Source organism: Triturus cristatus, chromosome 9 (assembly GCF_964204655.1).
Source record: "Triturus cristatus chromosome 9, aTriCri1.1, whole genome shotgun sequence".
NCBI lineage: Eukaryota > Metazoa > Chordata > Amphibia > Caudata > Salamandridae > Triturus > Triturus cristatus.
Window position 1 is genome coordinate 1,256,871,519 of NC_140592.1, and position 18,761 is coordinate 1,256,890,279.

Genomic DNA, 18,761 nt, shown 5'->3' on the forward strand with positions numbered 1-18,761 from the left:
CAGAGCTCCCAGAACTGCTGCCATGCCGCTATACCATCTGATGCAGTCCTTGATTAAATGGCTCAACTCGCCGAGGTGTGGCTTCTTCATTGGGTAAGGATCTACTAATGGTTCTCCTATACCCCCGGTGTTTGACCTTGGAGACCCTGGAGGTGTTGCATCGAGAGGTTCATGATGTGGAGATGAAGAAGAAGGAGAGGATGGTGGAGGTGATGATGATGAGGGAGGAGGTTGTAGAGGATGATGAGTACTTGTCCTGTGTCCTCTTTTTGAGAGGCACAGGAATGTCCAATTCCTCCTCTAGAGTCAACTGCCTCTTAGGTGGGGGAGAGGCCTAATTTGTCCTGTGCCTTCTTGAATGTGGACTTTTCTCTATCTAATGTCCATTTTCTCAAGATTTGGCTCGACCAGAAACATAGAAACTGAGGGTTGCTTCAAGGGTTTTGTCTCTGAGGATTGGAATTGAGGCCTTTGAAGATGAGGAAAGCCTTTGACTGGCACCAAGGTAGATGGAGTTGGTTGCTGTTTCGGTCCCGAGGGCTGGGTGGAGATCCGAGGAATGTGCTCGATGTGAGTATGCCGATACAAAACCTTGGTGGAAGTTTTCGGTGCCGGGCCCAAAGGCAGGGCATCCAAAGTATTTTTTCAGAACGGACCATGGCCAGATGGCAGGGGCGGTCCGGCGACCTTTAAGAGTGGAAAGGGCTTGTGTTTGGAAGTCTTTTTGTGTGGTGGAGCAGGGTCTGGGGCGACAGTACTCATGCGCTGCCCGATTGGCAGGGTGTGCTCCATTTCCTCCTCCACATCGGTGCCTGAGATCTCTTTGACGGAGAATACCCCTTCTTTCTCCTCGGCAGCAGGCTCTAACTGGGCATGCTCCTAACCGAAAATGTCAGAAGTTTCTTTTTGCTGCAGCGAGAAATTTCCAGTTGATGCGCCCTTCGATCCTGAAGAGTCTTTTTTAACCAGAAAGACTTGCAGACGTCAAAGGTTCCCTTGCTCACTTTGCCACTGGATTCAAGCTAGCCTGGCTGATGAGGGGTGTTACCCTGAAACCTGCCCAGGATGCTTGTTTCTGGTCCAGGGAAGACCTGGCTTGGCAGTTCGGTCTGGACTGTTCCCATGAGGAACGGGGTCAAGATTGATTTGCATATGTGTGGGTCGGAAATGGAGTGGCGAAGTGAGCAAAAGAATGATGATGGATTCAACCCAGATCTGTGACTGGGGGTGAATGTCTGAGAAGTTTCAGCTCTCCATGCATTATCTTGTATTTGCTTTGTTTGCCCTAAGTTGGCGGAGTATGCACAGACGTGGGTCCCTTGCTCATTTTGCCACACTGGATTCTAACGAGCCTAGCTGATGAGTGATGTTACCCCGAAACTGGTCCCGGGATGCTTGTTTCCTGTCTAGGTAAGTCCTGGCTTGGCAGCTCTGGCAGGACTGTTCCCATAAGGGAAAAGGGTCAAGACTGATTTGCATGTGGCTGGGTCTGAACTTGGGTGGCGAAGTGAGCTAAAGAACGATGATGGGTTAAACCCAGATCTGTGACTGGGGGTGAGTGTCTGAAAAGTTTCAGCACTCCGTCCATCATCTCCTTGTGTTTGCCAAGACCAGTGTGCCCTGTGAGGAAGAGGAGAACGCTGGAGGGAGGTCCGGTGGGGGATTCTGTCGATTGGATAACTATAGCGAGGTGTGAGGATGCGGCAGCTGTATCAATCGTGTCATTGCCAATGTGCAGGGAAAGGTCAGCAACTCCTGTATGCCACAGGAGAGCTGCTGTTAAGTGACCCATAACCATTGCTTCACCAATCAGGTCATCGCCTGTGTGCAGGTTGTAAGTCAGCAACTCTGTATGCCAGGTGAGGCCACCGTTGAAGTGTGATACTATGCCGATTGGGCGGTAATCCGTGTGCGAGGCTAAGTCGGCAATCTATATGCCAGGTAGGGCCACTGTGAAGATTTCTATTGTGCTGAACGGGTCACAGCCAGTGTACAGATTGGAGACGGTGACATCATATGCCAGGAACAAGGCAAGGAGTGTATTCTGGTCAAGACTGTCATCGTGAGGAGGAGGCCGTGTAGTGACCTATGAGGTCGCAAGCCCCAACTGAGGACAACACCCTTCCAAGTCTGTGGGAAGGATTCCAAAAAACGTATCAGCATCGGAGGAGCATAGTGGACTCCACCCCCCTCCCAAACCTCCCCTGCCCCTGCCTTTGGAGGACCGTGTGTGAGTAACTTAAAGGACACTTGATCGCTGCCCCTCCTAAGCTCGGTGTAGAGGCACTTACCGGAGACAATCCCTGCACCTTATTTATTTATTACATTTATAAGGCGCAACAGCTACCCAAAAAGGGTTTCCCGGCGCCAAGCAGATCAGAGACTGAGATGAGACGTCTTACAGGTTATTTGTTAAAGAGCCAGGTCTTCAATGATTTGCGAAATTGGACGTATTCTGTTTCATTTCAAAGAGCAATGGGTAGGGCATTCAAAAGTGAGGGACCTAGGTATGTAAATGCCCTTCCACCCATCCGAGATAGTCTAGTTTTGGGGACGAAAAACTTCCCCTGAGTGGATGAGCGGAGATTGCGAGGAGGGACATATGGGCGGAGCAGAGATTGTAAGTACTGCGGGGCAAGCCCTATTTTGATTTTAAACATGCAGCTCAGGGCTTTGAACTTGATTCGGTTCTCCACCCTGAGCCAGTGCAAATCTCGTCGATGATCAGAAATGGAGGTGGCTCTAGGAACCCGGCAAAGTAACCTTGCAGCGGAGTTTTGGACCATCTGCAGCCTACGGGTCACCTCCTTATTTGAACCCAGGTAGAGAACATTTCCGTAGTCCAGCCTTGAGGTGATCAAGGCCTGGACTACTGTTCTCTGAGTGGGCTCTGGTAGCATCCAGATGATCTTTTTTAAGCACTTTAGGATGGTGAAACATGTGGCAGTTACCTTGACAGCATACTGAGCGAGTCATCCACGATGATGCCTAAGTTGCGGACTTGGCAGGAAGGTAAAGGAAGTACACCCATCTCACTAGGCCAGTGTTGAGGGCCCCAGAGATCCTTATTTTTTCCAAGTATCAAAACCTCCATTTTCTCACCGTTGAGTTTGAGGTAATTTGAGTGCATCCGCGATGCGATTTTGCTCAGGCTCAACTGAAGGGGGATGGCCTGGCCGTGCTCTTCATGGAGCGAGACAAAATGATTTGGGAATCGCCTGCATAGGAGAACAGGGTCAGCCCAGCATCTTCCGCAACATCAGCAAGAGGTCTGACGTATAGGTTTAAAAGTAAAGGGCTAAGAATGGAGCCCTGAGGTACCCCGTGGGGTGATGAGTGAGTGTCAGAGCTGGCTGTGGGTGAAAATAACTGAAAAGTGCGGTTATAAGAAAGGAATGGAGCCAGTTCAAAGCTAAGCCACAGAGGCCTAATGATCTTAGAGTTTTAAGTAACACGGTGTGAGACACCGTGTCGAATGCTGCACTTAAATCCAGCGCCCACGTATGGGCATGCTCAGAGACTCGGGTCACTCAGATCCTGCTGGTGCGGGTAAGACTGATTTACATGCCAGATTGCCCCAAGGAAACTTGCCTGCCATGTAGGGCTTCTGCGATAGAACACTTTTGACTTTTATAAAGAGTCGGAGTGGGACTCCTGACACTCAGAGTACGAGTGGGACTTAACGTTAATGTAACCTATAGTGAATAGGGAATAACCACTATGGCTAGCAGGAGGGGGGTAGGACTCAGGGACCCGCGTATAAAACACTAGAGCCCTGACCTTAGGGACTGTGTATATTGCTTCTGAATTTATATTTTACTTTGTGTTTGTATATAAAAACTCATTTTTTAATTAAAGCAAGTATTTGACTGGACAATCATGTATTGCTGCTGCTGGTAGTTTGAGTTGTGAGCCTGTGTTCACCCCCCTGTGTCTATCTCCCCCCCACCAGAGAAACCTTCGACGGTTTGACCCGCGCTACCACTGAGAGGGAAGCGCTGAAGTGATACTAGGCCCAGTTGCTCAGAATCCATAGATGGTCGGAACCCGGGACATCAGGAATAAAAGGCCTCAAGTCCCCAGTGGCCCTTGGAACGTGGTTCTGATGCTGACCCAGCTGGGATTCTGATTGAGTGTCCCCTTTCGACGAGTTACCTCAAAGTCTGAGGAGGGTGAAAACTTTGGACCAGAGCATTGTGGGTTTCAGGGAGGGATCACAAGTTGCTTCGAAACTGAAACGTATACCATGAAGAACAACTTGCAGGGTCCTTGCGACACACTAGAAAGCAGAAGCGCGCACATCGCGTGATCTAGAACAGCACATGGTGCGAACAGTTATGTTATGCAGCACTTAAGTGTACCTTGAAGAGACCTAAAGGTGCCTAGAAGAGCTCTTGGAGTTTCCTTGAAAAGCACGCGAGGTTACATCGAAGAGACCTGATCTGTCGGTGAAGAGCAGCTGAAGTTGCTCTGAAGAGGCCCTGGAGCTGCCGGAAGAAGACGCTTTAAAGAGCAGATATCTGGAGAGCTTTTAATGTTTCCAGGAAGAGCCCTGAAGGCTCCTTCACAGCACATGACGAGCGCTAAAAGGCACATTTGTGCAGCTTCAAGTGCACTTCTCCAGGCTGGTATCAACTCTGCCAGGCAGGCTCTACTATCAGAAGTTGTACAGCCGTGAAATATGTCCCTTTACAGTCTGACATCAACAATTACAAACAAAGGTGGTAGAATCAGAAGGAATACTTCGATTTCAGACAAAAGCACCGAATGGGCTTAAACAAGTGAACGATGACACCTGCTCTTCGGAGAGTGAATATATTGAATGACTGCTGGCCGCGGTATCTTTATCAGGCTTATGAGTGGACTTGCAAGTAGACTGGTCCACAAGCCCCTGTCATCCTGGAGCCCCACCCAGAGTAGCCTGACAACACTCCCAGGCTGGAGTTTGGGGAAAGACGAGAGAGAGAAACACCAGATAGTTGGTAGAGAAGTCCACATGGTCTGGTAAGCAGATGGCAGGATACAGGAACTAACTAAACTACTGACAAACAGAAACAAGAGTTTGAGGTTTTGGCAAAACAACGCGGTGAACATGGATCTTTAGCAGACACGACTAATGGAATGACTCGCGGTCTCCGGGTGATGGCTTACTACATCAAGTCCCAAAATCCACCCGGAACCAGGCGTGGAACTCAGGAAACCCCAGACACTAGAGGTACTGCAACTGAAGGGGGAAGTGGGAAAATACCAAGAGAAAAGCAAAAAAGCAAAGCATTTAGTTAACAAGGATCCTACTCGCGAGGGAACCAGAAAGGGAAGAAAAACAAGGAAGGTGGAGGTGAGCAAAGACGGGTGATGAGGGCGTGAGACTTGGGCAACAGCTTACAAAACGCTGTCAGGCAAGGATGGACTGAGTAAACTCCCTTTGAGTGGTGACTCTGATGACCATGGCCTGGAAGTGCATCATTCTATAGGCTAACCCCCACAGGCGGGATCGCCACCATCTTCAGGCTTCTAATGTGCTGGTCTTAGAGGCACTACAAGGGTGCAGAGGACTCTAGATGGAATGTACTTGGACGTTGTGAGAATGTAATGAACGTAACCATTGCTGTATCCACCCCCCCCCCTCATTGAAAGTGGTCCCCTGGGAAGATAGGCTGGCCCGGGCTTGAGGCAGAATGTCTTATGAAAGCTGAGGCCAGCAGCAGGCCGCCACAAATGATGGTGAATGCACTGGCCCCAGACCTGTTCCAAGCCAGAGATACTGCAAGAAGTCACCATGCTCGACACGAAAGTCCAATGTCACCGCTACCTTCATCTCGGAGGAATAATAATAATAACGATAATAATATTGTAACAAAGAGTTACAAGTCATAGCTGCAAAAAAACAATTAGTTGCAACAATATGTAAATATGAGATATCGAGAGAATCGCACAGGAAGAACAATCCCATGGGTCCAATCATTTGCTAAGAATTTAAATTATCCTGAAGCAGGTTTACGACATCGAACGCAAATCATTTTGCTTGGGTTTCTTTTCTATAATAGCCGTCTCTAAAGTGCAGAAATCTAGAAATTGACGCCCCTGCTGGTGCTCCCTGGTGGTTTGGATCCATCCAGGATCTCATAATACAGCTTCGAGATCACACTATTGCAACCCCTTCAATGCTTCATATGTCGCGGGGACGCGCAGGGAGAACCAGGGCAGAATGGAGTGAGTGGATCTGGGATAAATGGGAGCTTAGTCTGTTCACTCTGTTCAGCTGCTGGAACATATGAGGCAAATAGTTTCCAATTTTTGTAGGATGGATACAAATGTGACTAGTATCGGCGTCAGGCTCCCTGCACCAGAAGCATTGAGAGTCCGGCCCAAGGCACCGAGACTAAAGCCTTGTAGGTGTGTAAGAGATTTCCTGTAACATCTTATAGCGCTGAGAAGTGAAGCATGAAACACCAAGCACCTTGTGCCCCAACACAAAACTCTTCTAAATATCATCTTCTGAGATAACCTCCCCCACTTTATCAAATCCTCCTTCTTCTAGGTCGAACAAGGTGCCTGTCGCTCTCACTAAAATAAACTGACATGCGTGACAAATAAGCCCTTTACCAGTATTTGTACCAAGAAAATGTATTTATGAGAAAGGTTCCCAGTTTAAACTAAGCTCCAAATTGTTCGTAAAAACTCACACATTTGTCATTTTTGTATTGAATCCTCTAGAAGGGACTGACTGTTGGGCAGTGAGAAAATACAAAGAATGAAAAACTGAACCATCAAATAGCGGATGAATATGTTGAAGTGGGAGGTATATTATGCAGAAACGAAAGCAATGTGTGAAAAATGTGGAAATAAAGAATTATGCCAGAGAGCGATACCGTTGTTAGACTTTGGTATCCCAAGATATTGTGCGATTGTGCACCGTAAATGAGATCAGCCGGCTAGAAAATGTAAATGTGTCCACTTGAAACATAAAGGATCAAAAAAGCCAATGGAGAATGACGGGTCATCAGAGGAAGCCCATTGTAGGATCAGATTCCTATTAAAGCATAAGGGGCATATTTAGAAGCCCCCTGCGCCGCCGTGCGTCACCGACGGCGCAGTGCGCTGCCCCATATTTACAAGTCCACGTATAGCCACCTTATGTGGCTATTTCGTGTCCTTGTAAATACAGCCCTTATCACGCATCACTTTGCGTGAAAGGGGCGTGCCATGGGTGTTACTGTGGCTGTTCCCATGCAACACCCTTGGATTCTGCAACATTTCCAGATTTACGAGAAATCATAAACCTGGAAATGGGTCAGAACGCTATGCCTCCCCAGGGGAGGTGCAGGAAGGTGCAACAAGGGGGCATTTTTTAATTTCTCCTCGTTTATTCCTCTTTCTATGCATTCTGCAGCTCACATAGAAAGAGGAAAACACCTCTTGTGATTGTGTCCCTTCCTTCACAAAAACAATCATCCCCGCAACACAGGGCACCCTTAGACCATGGTGCAAGGGTGCCTGCGTCAGTGCATGGCAGCCAATTGTGCACCAGCGCAGGGAAGAGCAAAGGCATCCATCACATAGTTGTAGATATGACGCATCCCTTTGCTTCCAAAGTAACGCAGCGTGGCGCAGTCAAAGGGCCTGCGGCACCGCGCTGCCTTACTTTGTTGTAGATAAGGCCAAAAAAAACGGTGAATATCCAGACAGGAAAGCTGACCAGTAATAACACTTAAAACAATGCAGAGCTCATCCACCTCGGGAAAGAGGACGTGAAAGGTTTGGGACGGTCCAGCGAGGTTTCAGATATTGATACACAGAGCGAGAAAGGTCTGATCCAATCCTCTTCAAAGAAGCAGATCAAAGGGAGAGCTCCAAATACAAATAAGAACTTGGGCCCGATTCACAAAGGTAAAGTTAGACGAAAGTCTAACTTTACGACTTTCAGTATTCACAAAGGGCATTTACTACTCGTAAATGCCATTTGTGAAAAGCGAAAGTTGAACTTTGCGACTTTCAGTATTCACAAAGGTCATTTACTACTCGTAAATGCCCTTTGTGAATAGCGAAAGTTGAACCTTGCGACTTTCAGTATTCACAAAGGTCATTTACTACTCGTAAATGCCCTTTGTGAATAGCGAAAGTTGAACTTTGCGACTTTCAGTATTCACAAAGAGCATTTACTACTCGTAAATGCCATTTGTGAAAAGCGAAAGTTGAACTTTGCGACTTTCAGTATTCACAAAATAGCGAAAGTGAACTTTACGACTTTCAGTATTCACAAAGAGCCTTTACTACTCGTAAATGCCCTTTGTGAATAGCGAAAGTTGAACTTTGCGACTTTCAGTATTCACAAAGAGCATTTACTACTCGTAAATGCCATTTGTGAAAAGCGAAAGTTGAACTTTGCGACTTTCAGTATTCACAAAATAGCGAAAGTGAACTTTACGACTTTCAGTATTCACAAAGAGCCTTTACTACTCGTAAATGCCCTTTGTGAATAGCGAAAGTTGAACTTTGCGACTTTCAGTATTCACAAAATAGCGAAAGTGAACTTTGCGACTTTCAGTATTCACAAAGAGCATTTACTACTCGTAAATGCCATTTGTGAAAAGCGAAAGTTGAACCTTGCGACTTTCAGTATTCACAAAGGGCATTTACTACTCGTAAATGCCCTTTGTGAATAGCGAAAGTTGAACTTTGCGACTTTCAGTATTCACAAAATAGCGAAAGTGAACTTTGCGACTTTCAGTATTCACAAAGGGCATTTACGACTTTTGTCTCAGTTTACCTTTGTGGATCGGGCCTTTAGGCTTTAAACCATCTGAGGATCCCTGACAGGAGTCTATTCCAGGCTTACAAAGACGCTCAGTAGAAGTCAGTAAGGATTAATAATTAAGCTTAAACATCTCAATTTGAAACAACAAGTTTACCCCTAACTAGTTAGCCTTTGTGACATAAAAGGGTCTTTGTTTAGCAGTTTGCTGTTATTAAGCATTTGACTCTTAGTTTGATTCAAAAAATATCCTGATACTTCTCCAAATCTACTTGCCTCATATTCAATTCCGCTCCGCCAGTTGAGCCGACACAGTTTTGACCAATCCAGGTTAAGCGTTTAATGAGGAGTTCCGGCCAAATTCCGCAAACCGCGCGTCTCATCAACTGTAAGTGGGTATGTGAGAGTTGCCGCCCCCTAGGAGGGCGCCCGGTGAGATTTTTTCGAGGCTGGTGGTCATGACGGTTCACGGTGAGAAAGCTGCTGCTCAAGTAGAAAATCTACCTGAGCGGCAGCAAAGAAGCTGAGCCCTCTGGCGTGCCGAGTGGAGCCGTTCGCACTGATTTTGCAGTGCAGAACAAGTTCCTGGCGCTAAAAATCGGGGCGAGCAGCACGACGTGCCGATTTACACCTGTTCGCAGAACTCTGCGGAATCTCTCAGAGTTTTCATGTAAGTCTGCAGAATTCCGCACAGTGAAATATCCCAAGTTCCGCCCACCCCTAATTATTGTGAAACTGGCAATATCTTCAGCATAAGCAGCTAACTTAATGCCAACTCTGTTAACCCTCAAGGCTAGAATAACTGTGTACTGCTTTAAGTATTTTAGGTATGGCTGAAGATACCAGGTAAACAAGCATTTGCAATGCAATAGGTCTCACATTTACACGGGTTTAAGCTATTGTCAATTACAATAGCAATAGCTCAAACTCTTGTAAATGCGAGACCTATTTCACTTCAAAGAAGCAGCCGACATGGCCCGGGGCTGCTTGGAAGTAAAAGCGCGCATGGTGAGTAAAGCACGTCGTGCCTCGAGTAGGAGAAACTCATTAAAGAAGATAGTGCTTACAGACTAAATCAGACGTACCGTGTAGCAACAGAAGTAAAAGGGCGAGTCCTCAAGGGAGGTTACAAATGAAGACAAGGCGGTACCAAGGAGGGACTAGCAAGCCTAATAACTCAGAAGCCAGCATTTGCAAAGGACAGTGACACCAGCCAATAAAAAATATGGGCGTAGAGTGGGCGGGGCTTCAAAGCCACACTCCACTACTGCATGCCTCGCAGCAGCGCATGCGCAGCCCAGGCTCGACCTAAAACTAAGGGGGTAAAGGGCATCCCTGACGTCTGCCTCTATAAATCGAGAATCCAGATGACATAATGGCCATGCACCTGACCTAAGCCATGCATCCTTCATACGGAAATGTCCTTCTGTGACTAAACAATGGAAAAAAACTAAAACTATCGAAAGGACCAGGTGACCCTATCAAAGGTCTTCACAGCATCAAGCATTTTCATCATAGTTGAGTTTCCCATAACCCTAGAAATGTCAAGAATTCCTGTAGCCCAATTCGTATGTTCGGTCTAGTCTCGGGACATAAGAAAGGCATGTGGCATGGGATCACTTCAACCTTCAATCTAGGGTGAAACTGAATTAGCCAGTATGTTAGTAAAGCAAACCGACCCACAACTTGTAAGAGACTGGCGCACATGACCCACAGAGGTCGGGATCTCCGTCTTTCTTCAAAATATAACAATCTTCGTTTCTTTCCACGATGGGGAGTCATTGGGTCCATGTTATAATAATAATCCACATTTGTAAAGCGCGAACAATTACCCGTAAGGGTCTCTAAGCGCTGGGGGCCGTCGCGAAGATTAAGCAAGCTATTGCCCAGAGTCACATGGTGCTGGGTTAATCTGCCGCCGGCGCTGGGGATCGAACCGTGATCCCCAGATTCCGGAGGCAGTCACCCTGGCCGCGGCGCCACACCTCTATATAATGTCATCAGCGGAGGAGGCGTCAGGATGTTGGAAAAGCTTCAAAGAGATAGAATTTGGACCTGAATCCTCTCCATTAGGTAGGTTGTGTAACTCTTTCTACTTCCGTTTCCAGCCTCTATTGTTGAGGCTCAGTTAGTTTAGGAAGATTGAGAGGCGCTGAGTGAGATAATACCTGATCTCTGACAGAAACTACATCATCATATAAGGGTTTGTATAGCAGTCCCTGCAGCTCCTGTGTGAGCACACTCACCCTTGCACTGCAGGCCCTGTGTGAGCACACTCACCCTTGCACTGCAGCCCCTGTGAGAGTACACTCACCGTTGCACTGCATCCCTGTGAGAGCACACTCACCCTTGCACTGCAGCCCCTGTAAGAGTACACTCACCCTTGCACTGCATCCCTGTGAGAGCACACTCACCCTTGCACTGCAGGCCCTGTAAGAGTACACTCACCCTTGCACTGCAGGCCTTGTGTGAGCACACTCACCTTTGTACTGTGCCCCTTTTCAGAGCATACTCGTGCTTACTCTGCAGCCCTGTGAAAGTACACTCCCCCCCTGCAGCAGCTCCTAAGTGAGCAAACTCACCCTTGCACTGCAGCCCCTGTAAGAGTACACTCATCCTTGCACTGCAGCCCCTGTAAGAGTACACTCACCCTTGCACTGCATCCCTGTGAGAGCACACTCACCCTTGCACTGCAGCCCCTGTGAGAGTACACTCACCGTTGCACTGCATCCCTGTGAGAGCACACTCACCCTTGCACTGCAGCCCCTGTAAGAGTACACTCACCCTTGCACTGCATCCCTGTGAGAGCACACTCACCCTTGCACTGCAGGCCCTGTAAGAGTACACTCACCCTTGCACTGCAGGCCTTGTGTGAGCACACTCACCTTTGTACTGTGCCCCTTTTCAGAGCATACTCGTGCTTACTCTGCAGCCCTGTGAAAGTACACTCACCCCCTGCAGCAGCTCCTAAGTGAGCAAACTCACCCTTGCACTGCAGCCCCTGTAAGAGTACACTCATCCTTGCACTGCAGCCCCTGTGAGAGTACACTCATCCTTGCACTGCAGCCCCTGTGTGAGCACACTCATCCTTGCACTGCAGCCCCTGTGAGAGTACACTCATCCTTGCACTGCACCCAGCCCCTGTGAGAGTACACTCATCCTTGCACTGCAGCCCCTGTGAGAATACACTCATCCTTGCACTGCAGCCCCTGTGAGAATACACTCAACCTTGCACAGCAGCCCCTGTGAGAGTACACTCATCCTTGCACTGCAGCCCCTGTGAGAGTACACTCATCCTTGCACTGCAGCCCCTGAGCGAGTACACTTATCCTTGCACTTGAGCCTCTGTGCGAGTACACTCATCCTTGCACTGCAGCCCCTGTGAGAGTACACTCACCCTTGCACTACAATCCTGTGAGAGTACACTCAGCCTTGCACTGCAGCCCCTGAGTGAGTACACTCATCCTTGCACTGCAGCTTATGAGCGAGTACACTTATCCTTGCACTGGAGCCTCTGTGAGAGTACACTCATCCTTGCACTGCAGCCCCTGAGCAAGTACACTCATCCTTGCCCTGCAGCCCCTGAGCGAGTACACTCATCCTTGCACTGCAGCCCCTGAGCGAGTACACTCATCCTTGCACTGCAGCCCCTGAGCGAGTACACTCATCCTTGCACTGGAGCCTCTGTGCGAGTACACTCATCCTTGCACAGCAGCCCCTGTGAGAGTACACTAATCCTTGTACTGCAGCTTATGAGCGAGTACACTTATCCTTGCACTGGAGCCTCTGTGAGAGTACTCAACCTTGCACAGCAGCCCCTGTGAGAGTACACTAATCCTTGTACTGCAGCCCCTGTGAGAGTACACTCATCCTTGCACTGCAGCCCCTGAGCGAGTACTCAACCTTGCACAGCAGCCCCTGTGAGAGTACACTCAACCTTGCACAGCAGCCCCTGTGAGAGTACACTCATCCTTGCACTGCAGCCCCTGTGAGAGTACACTCATCCTTGCACTGCAGCCAGCCCCTGTGAGAGTACACTCATCCTTGCAGAGCAGCCCCTGTGAGAGTACACTCATCCTTGCACTGCAGCCCCTGTGAGAGTACACTCAACCCTGCACAGCAGCCCCTGTGAGAGTACACTCATCCTTGCACAGCAGCCCATGTGAGAGTACACTCAACCTTGCACAGCAGCCCCTGTGAGAGTACACTCATCCTTGCACTGCAGCCCCTGTGAGAGTACACTCATCCTTGCACTGCAGCCCCTGAGTGAGTACACTTATCCTTGCACTTGAGCCTCTGTGCGAGTACACTCATCCTTGCACTGCAGCCCCTGTGAGAGTACACTCACCCTTGCACTGCAATCCTGTGAGAGTACACTCAGCCTTGCACTGCAGCCCCTGAGCGAGTACACTCATCCTTGCACTGCAGCCCCTGAGCAAGTACAATCATCCTTGCACTGCAGCCCCTGAGCGAGTACACTCATGCTTGCACTGCAGCCCCTGAGCGAGTACACTCATCCTTGCACTGGAGCCTCTGTGCGAGTACACTCATGCTTGCACAGCAGCCCCTGTGAGAGTACACTCATCCTTGCACTGCAGCCCCGTGAGAGTACACTCATCCTTGCACTGCAGCCCCTGTGAGAGTACATTCATCCTTGCACTGCAGTCCCTGTGAGTGTACGCTCATCCTTGCACTGCAGCCCCTGAGCGAGTACACTTATCCTTGCACTGGAGCCTCTGTGCGAGTACACTCATCCTTGCACTGGAGCCTCTGTGCGAGTACACTCATCCTTGCACAGCAGCCCCTGTGAGAGTACACTCAACCTTGCACAGCAGCCCCTGTGAGAGTACAGTCACCCTTGCACTGCAGCCCCTGTGAGAGTACACTCATCCTTGCACTGCAGCCCCTGAGCGAGTACACTCATCCTTGCACTGCAGCCCCTGTGAGAGTACACTCATCCTTGCACAGCAGCCCCTGTGAGAGTACACTCAACCTTGCACAGCACCCCCTGTGAGAGTACACTCACCCTTGCACTGCAGCCCCTGTGAGAGTACACTCATCCTTGCACTGCAGCCCCTGAGCGAGTACAATCATCCTTGCACTGCAGCTTCTGAGCAAGTACACTCACCCTTGCACTGCAGCCCCTGTAAGTGTACACTCATCCTTGCACTGCAGCTCCTGAGCGAGTACACTCATCCTTGCACTGGAGCCTCTGTGCGAGTACACTCATCCTTGCACAGCAGCCCCTGTGAGAGTACACTCATCCTTGCACAGCAGCCCCTGTGAGAGTACACTCAGCCTTACACTGCAGCCCCTGTGAGAGTACACTCACCCTTGCACTGCAGTCCCTGTGTGAGCACACATTTGTACTGTGCCCCTTTTCAGAGCATACTCGTGTTTACACTGCACTCCTGTGAGAGCACACTCACCCCCTACAGCAGCTCCCAAGTGAGCAAACCCACCCTTGCACTGTGGCCCCTGTGAGATCACACTCACCCCCTACAGCAGCCCCTGTGGGAGCACACTTACCCTTGCACTCTAGCCCCTGTGAGAGCACACTCATCATTTCACTGAAGTCCTGGTGATAGCACATTTACCCTTGCATTGCAGTCCTGGTGAGAGCACAGTCACCCCCTACTGCAGCCCCTGTGGGAGCCCATTACTATGGCCCTTGTTTAGAGCATACTTATTTTAACACAGCAGCCTTCTGAGAGCATACTCACCCTTTCCTGCAGCTCATATTGGAGATCATTCACCTTTGCACTGCAGCCCCTGTGAGTGCACACTCATCTCCTACTACAGCACCTAAGGGAACACACTCATAATTGCACGGCAGACCCGCAAGAGCACACTCACCCTTGCACTGCAGCCCCGGTGAGATAACACTCACCCTTGCACTGCAGCCCTTGAGAGCACACTCACCCTTGTACTGCAGCAATTGTGAGAGCACACTCACCATTGCACTGCAGCCCCTGTGAGAGCAAACTCACCCTTGCACCGCAGCAATTGTGAGAGCACACTAACCATTGCACTGCAGCCCCTGTGAGAGCATACTCACTCTTGCACTGCAGTCCCTGTCAGATCACACTCACCCTTGTACTGCAGCGCCTGTGGGAGCACACTCACCCTTGAACTGAAGCCCCTGTGGGAGCACACTCACACATGCACTGAACCTTGAGTGAGCACACTCACCCCTGCACTGCAGCCCTGTGAGAGCACACTCACCCTTGGACTGCAGCCCCTGTTAGAGCACACGCACCCTTGCACTGCAGCCCCAGTGGGAGCACAATCACCCTTGCACTGCAGCCCCTGTGGGATCATGCTTACCCTTGCACAGCAGCCTCTGAGGGAGAACACTCACCTTTGCACTGCAGCTCTGTGGGAACCCACTCACCCTTGCACTGCAGACACAGTGGGAGCACACTTACACTTACCCTTGCACTGCAGCACCTTGAGAGCACATTCACCGTTGCACTGTAGCCCCGGTGGGAGCACACTCACCCTTGCCCTGTAGCCCCTGTGGGAGCACACTAACCCTTGCACTGCAGCCCCTGTGGGAACACACTCACCCTTGCAGTGCAGCCCCTGTGAAAGCCCCCCCATCCTTGCACTGCAGCCCCTGTTTGGGCACACTCACTCTTGCACTGCAGCCCCTGTGAGAATGCACCCACCCTTCCACTGCGGCCCTGTGAGAGCACACTCGCCCTTGTCAGATCACACTCACCCTTGCACTGCAGCCCCAGTGAGATAACAATCACCCTTGCACTGCAGCTCTTGTGGGAGCACACTCACCCTTGCACTGCAGCCCCGTGAGAGCACACTCACCCTTGCACTGCATCCCCATGAGAGCACACTCACCTATGCACTGCAGCCCCTGTGGGAGCACACTCAGCCTTGCACTGCAGCCCTTGTGGGAGCACACTCACCCTTGCACTGCAGCCCTCTGAGAGCACACTCACCCTTGCACTACTTCCCCGTGAGTTCACACTCACCCTTGCACTGCAGCCCCTGCCGGAAGAGGCCTTTCAGCAGCTTCTTGCAGTACTGGCACACCGTGGGCCGCGTGTACGAGTGGATGACGAAGGTGTGCGGCACTTTGACCTTGGACAGCAGAATCTTGTCCAGCTGGATGGGGCGTCCGATGTACGACTGAGAGTTGGAGCGCTTCTCCCGGCCCATGAATGTTTCTGAAGGGGATTTCTGCTGTGGGTTCAAAAAGAAGGGTGACATCAGACAGGTGGTAAGCAATGCAGCATCAGAGCAGCAGGACAGGGCAACATTGAAACCCCTATTCGTCATTCCAGAAACACTGCAAACATCCAGCACCACACCAACAACGATGCAAACACCCAAACATCCCCACCCAGGATATGAAAGGGCGGCCACCTTAGTGCCGCATTACGGCACACCTCCACACTCTAGTCGTGGGGACCCCTGGGGAGTCCCCCAAAGTCCAACGCTGAGGCCACGTCACTTCTGGCGCTCAGAGGGTCAAGGTGAGGTACGTATACCGGTCCCGCCCATTGGCCTTACTTTTTGTTCCTCCTGGTCACGCCGTCTCCCTCCCTACCGCGTACCCAGCAGGCTGGCTGGAGGGTGCGGCCAGGTAGGGAACATGTTAACATGTTAATTTTGTGTTGCAGGAGGAGTTACAGGGTGATCCGGAGGCTGATTGGTACATAGGGGTACCCTGTTCAGGAGCATAACAGGGGTGCCCTATACGTGGTTGGCGCCCAGCGAGTCCTACAAGCGGTTGTAAGCCTGAGCAACTGGGGGCTTGCCTTCCAACGCTCTGCCCTTAAAAAGGTGTGAGTAAGGTCCTGGACTGGAGGTCCACAGTAATTAATGAGACAAAATCCCCCAGGTAGATGGTGGCACCTATTAGTTGGCCAAGGTGCAGTTTGGCTCATCAGGCGGGCAGGGCAGCTTAGGTCAGTCACCGATGCCTGCCCTTGCCCGCGCAAGTTATCCCACCACGTTGTCATACTTCTTGTATGAAATAAACCTGCAGCAAACTATTTTCCAACACACCTGTTTTTGTGTGATTATTCATTGCAGTGAATGCTGTGTTCATCATGGGTGGGGAGGGTCGCCCATATTGGCACTATGAAAGATTGCTATCACAGAGCACGAACTCAGCAATGCTTCAACCATCAAAACACCCACTGTCAGCTCAGCAACAAAGCAAACAACAAGACACCGACCACCACATAAGCAACATTCCAAACAACCAAGTGTCCAAGCGGAAACACTGCAAACACCAGCAGCAAGCCAGCAATGCTACAAACACCAAAACAACTAATGCCATGTTAGTACAATGCACACAACAAAACACCGACCACCAGAGCAGCAACACTGCAAACACCCAAGTGTAAGATCTGAAACACTGCAAACAACCAGTGGCAAGTCAAGAATGGTACAAACAAAAACAACTAATGCCAGGTTAGCAACAATGCACACAACAAAACACCGACCACCAGAGCAGCAACACTGGAAACACCCAAGTGTAAGATCTGAAACAGTGCAAACAACCAGCGGCAAGTCAAGAATGGTACAAACAAAAACAACTAATGCCAGGTTAGCAACAATGCACACAACAAAACACCGACCACCAGAGCAGCAACACTGCAAACACCCAAGTGTAAGACCTGAAACACTGCAAACAACCAGTGGCAAGTCAAGAATGGTACAAACAAAAACAACTAATGCCAGGTTAGCAACAATGCACACAACAAAACACCGACCACCAGAGCAGCAACACTGCAAACACCCGTGTAAGATCTGAAACAGTGCAAACAACCAGCGGCAAGTCAAGAATGGTACAAACAAAAACAACTAATGCCAGGTTAGCAACAATGCACACAACAAAACACCGACCACCAGAGCAGCAACACTGAAAACACCCAAGTGTAAGATCTGAAACACTGCTAACAACCAGTGGCAAGTCAAGAATGGTACAAACAAAAACAACTAATGCCAGGTTAGCAACAATGCACACAACAAAACACCGAACACCAGAGTAGCAACACTGGAAACACCCAAGTGTAAGATCTGAAACAGTGCAAACAACCAGAGACAAGTTAACAATGCTACAAACACCAAAACATCCAACCCAAGTCAGCAACATTGCAAATTCACAGCAACCAGTCAGCATCATTGCAAACACACACAGCATCGAATGTGAAACATTGCAAATACTCAACACCATGTCAGCAAAGCTTCAAAAAGCGAAGCCCTTAACATCATATCAGCAACCATTGGTGTAAGTAACACCAAGTTAAAGGGGTTCCCTGCGAAATGTGAAGAGAGGCGCTGAGTCTCACAAACGTCACATATGTTCATTGATCTTTGGCTGAATGGGGTCCCCCTGAAAGGCTGTGAGCCCCACTGCTCAACAGGGGCTGCGTCTACAATCCCCACCCATCTACCCCGCAACTCCCCTCCCCCACACCCACTCCCCCATGCTGTATTTTCTTTATCCCTGGTTTTGCTTCCTTACTGCCTGCCTACTATGTAATGCAATTTCCGTCTGTTTTTCTTTACAGTATGTATGTAAAGCGCTCTGATACCTACGGGTCAAGCTAGCGCTATATAAAACTTTTAAAATAAAATAAATAAATAAATGTATGGACAGGTCAACTTTACTTCAAACACCGCGTGTGAGGTCGGAAATGCTGGGATGCCATAAAACGCTAACAGACAGGTCAAGACTGCAAACATGCACGGGGCAGATCAGAAACAGGCAGACATCCGGTGACCAGGAGGAAGGGTCTGCTCAGATTTTATCAGATCCCTATTGTTGCCATACAAATACTCCGGGTCCTAACTTCGAATTTACAACTGCTCTGGACTAATTCAGGCCTAATTCGATGGGTAAAAAGATTTATTCGGGATCAGGGTTTTTTATTCATAATTAAAAAGAAAAAGAGCGATTACAGTATATATTTGAGGGTTTTAAAGGATGGGGGCGGGGTAAACAGGGACTAAATAAATAATCATGGAAAAT

The 18,761-nt window shown here is 49.4% G+C and overlaps 1 protein-coding gene across 3 annotated transcripts in view; it reads right to left on the reverse strand.

Annotated features, from left to right (window-relative positions):
* The window catches only part of PRKD1 (protein kinase D1), a 937,657-nt gene that overhangs the window by 265,384 nt on the left and 653,512 nt on the right, over nt 1-18,761 (reverse strand). For all 3 annotated transcript variants that reach the window (XM_085627361.1, XM_085627360.1, XM_085627362.1), the window contains one exon: nt 15,748-15,958. In XM_085627361.1, coding sequence (XP_085483487.1) covers nt 15,748-15,958 — 211 coding nt within the window. The remainder of the gene's footprint in view (nt 1-15,747; nt 15,959-18,761) is intronic.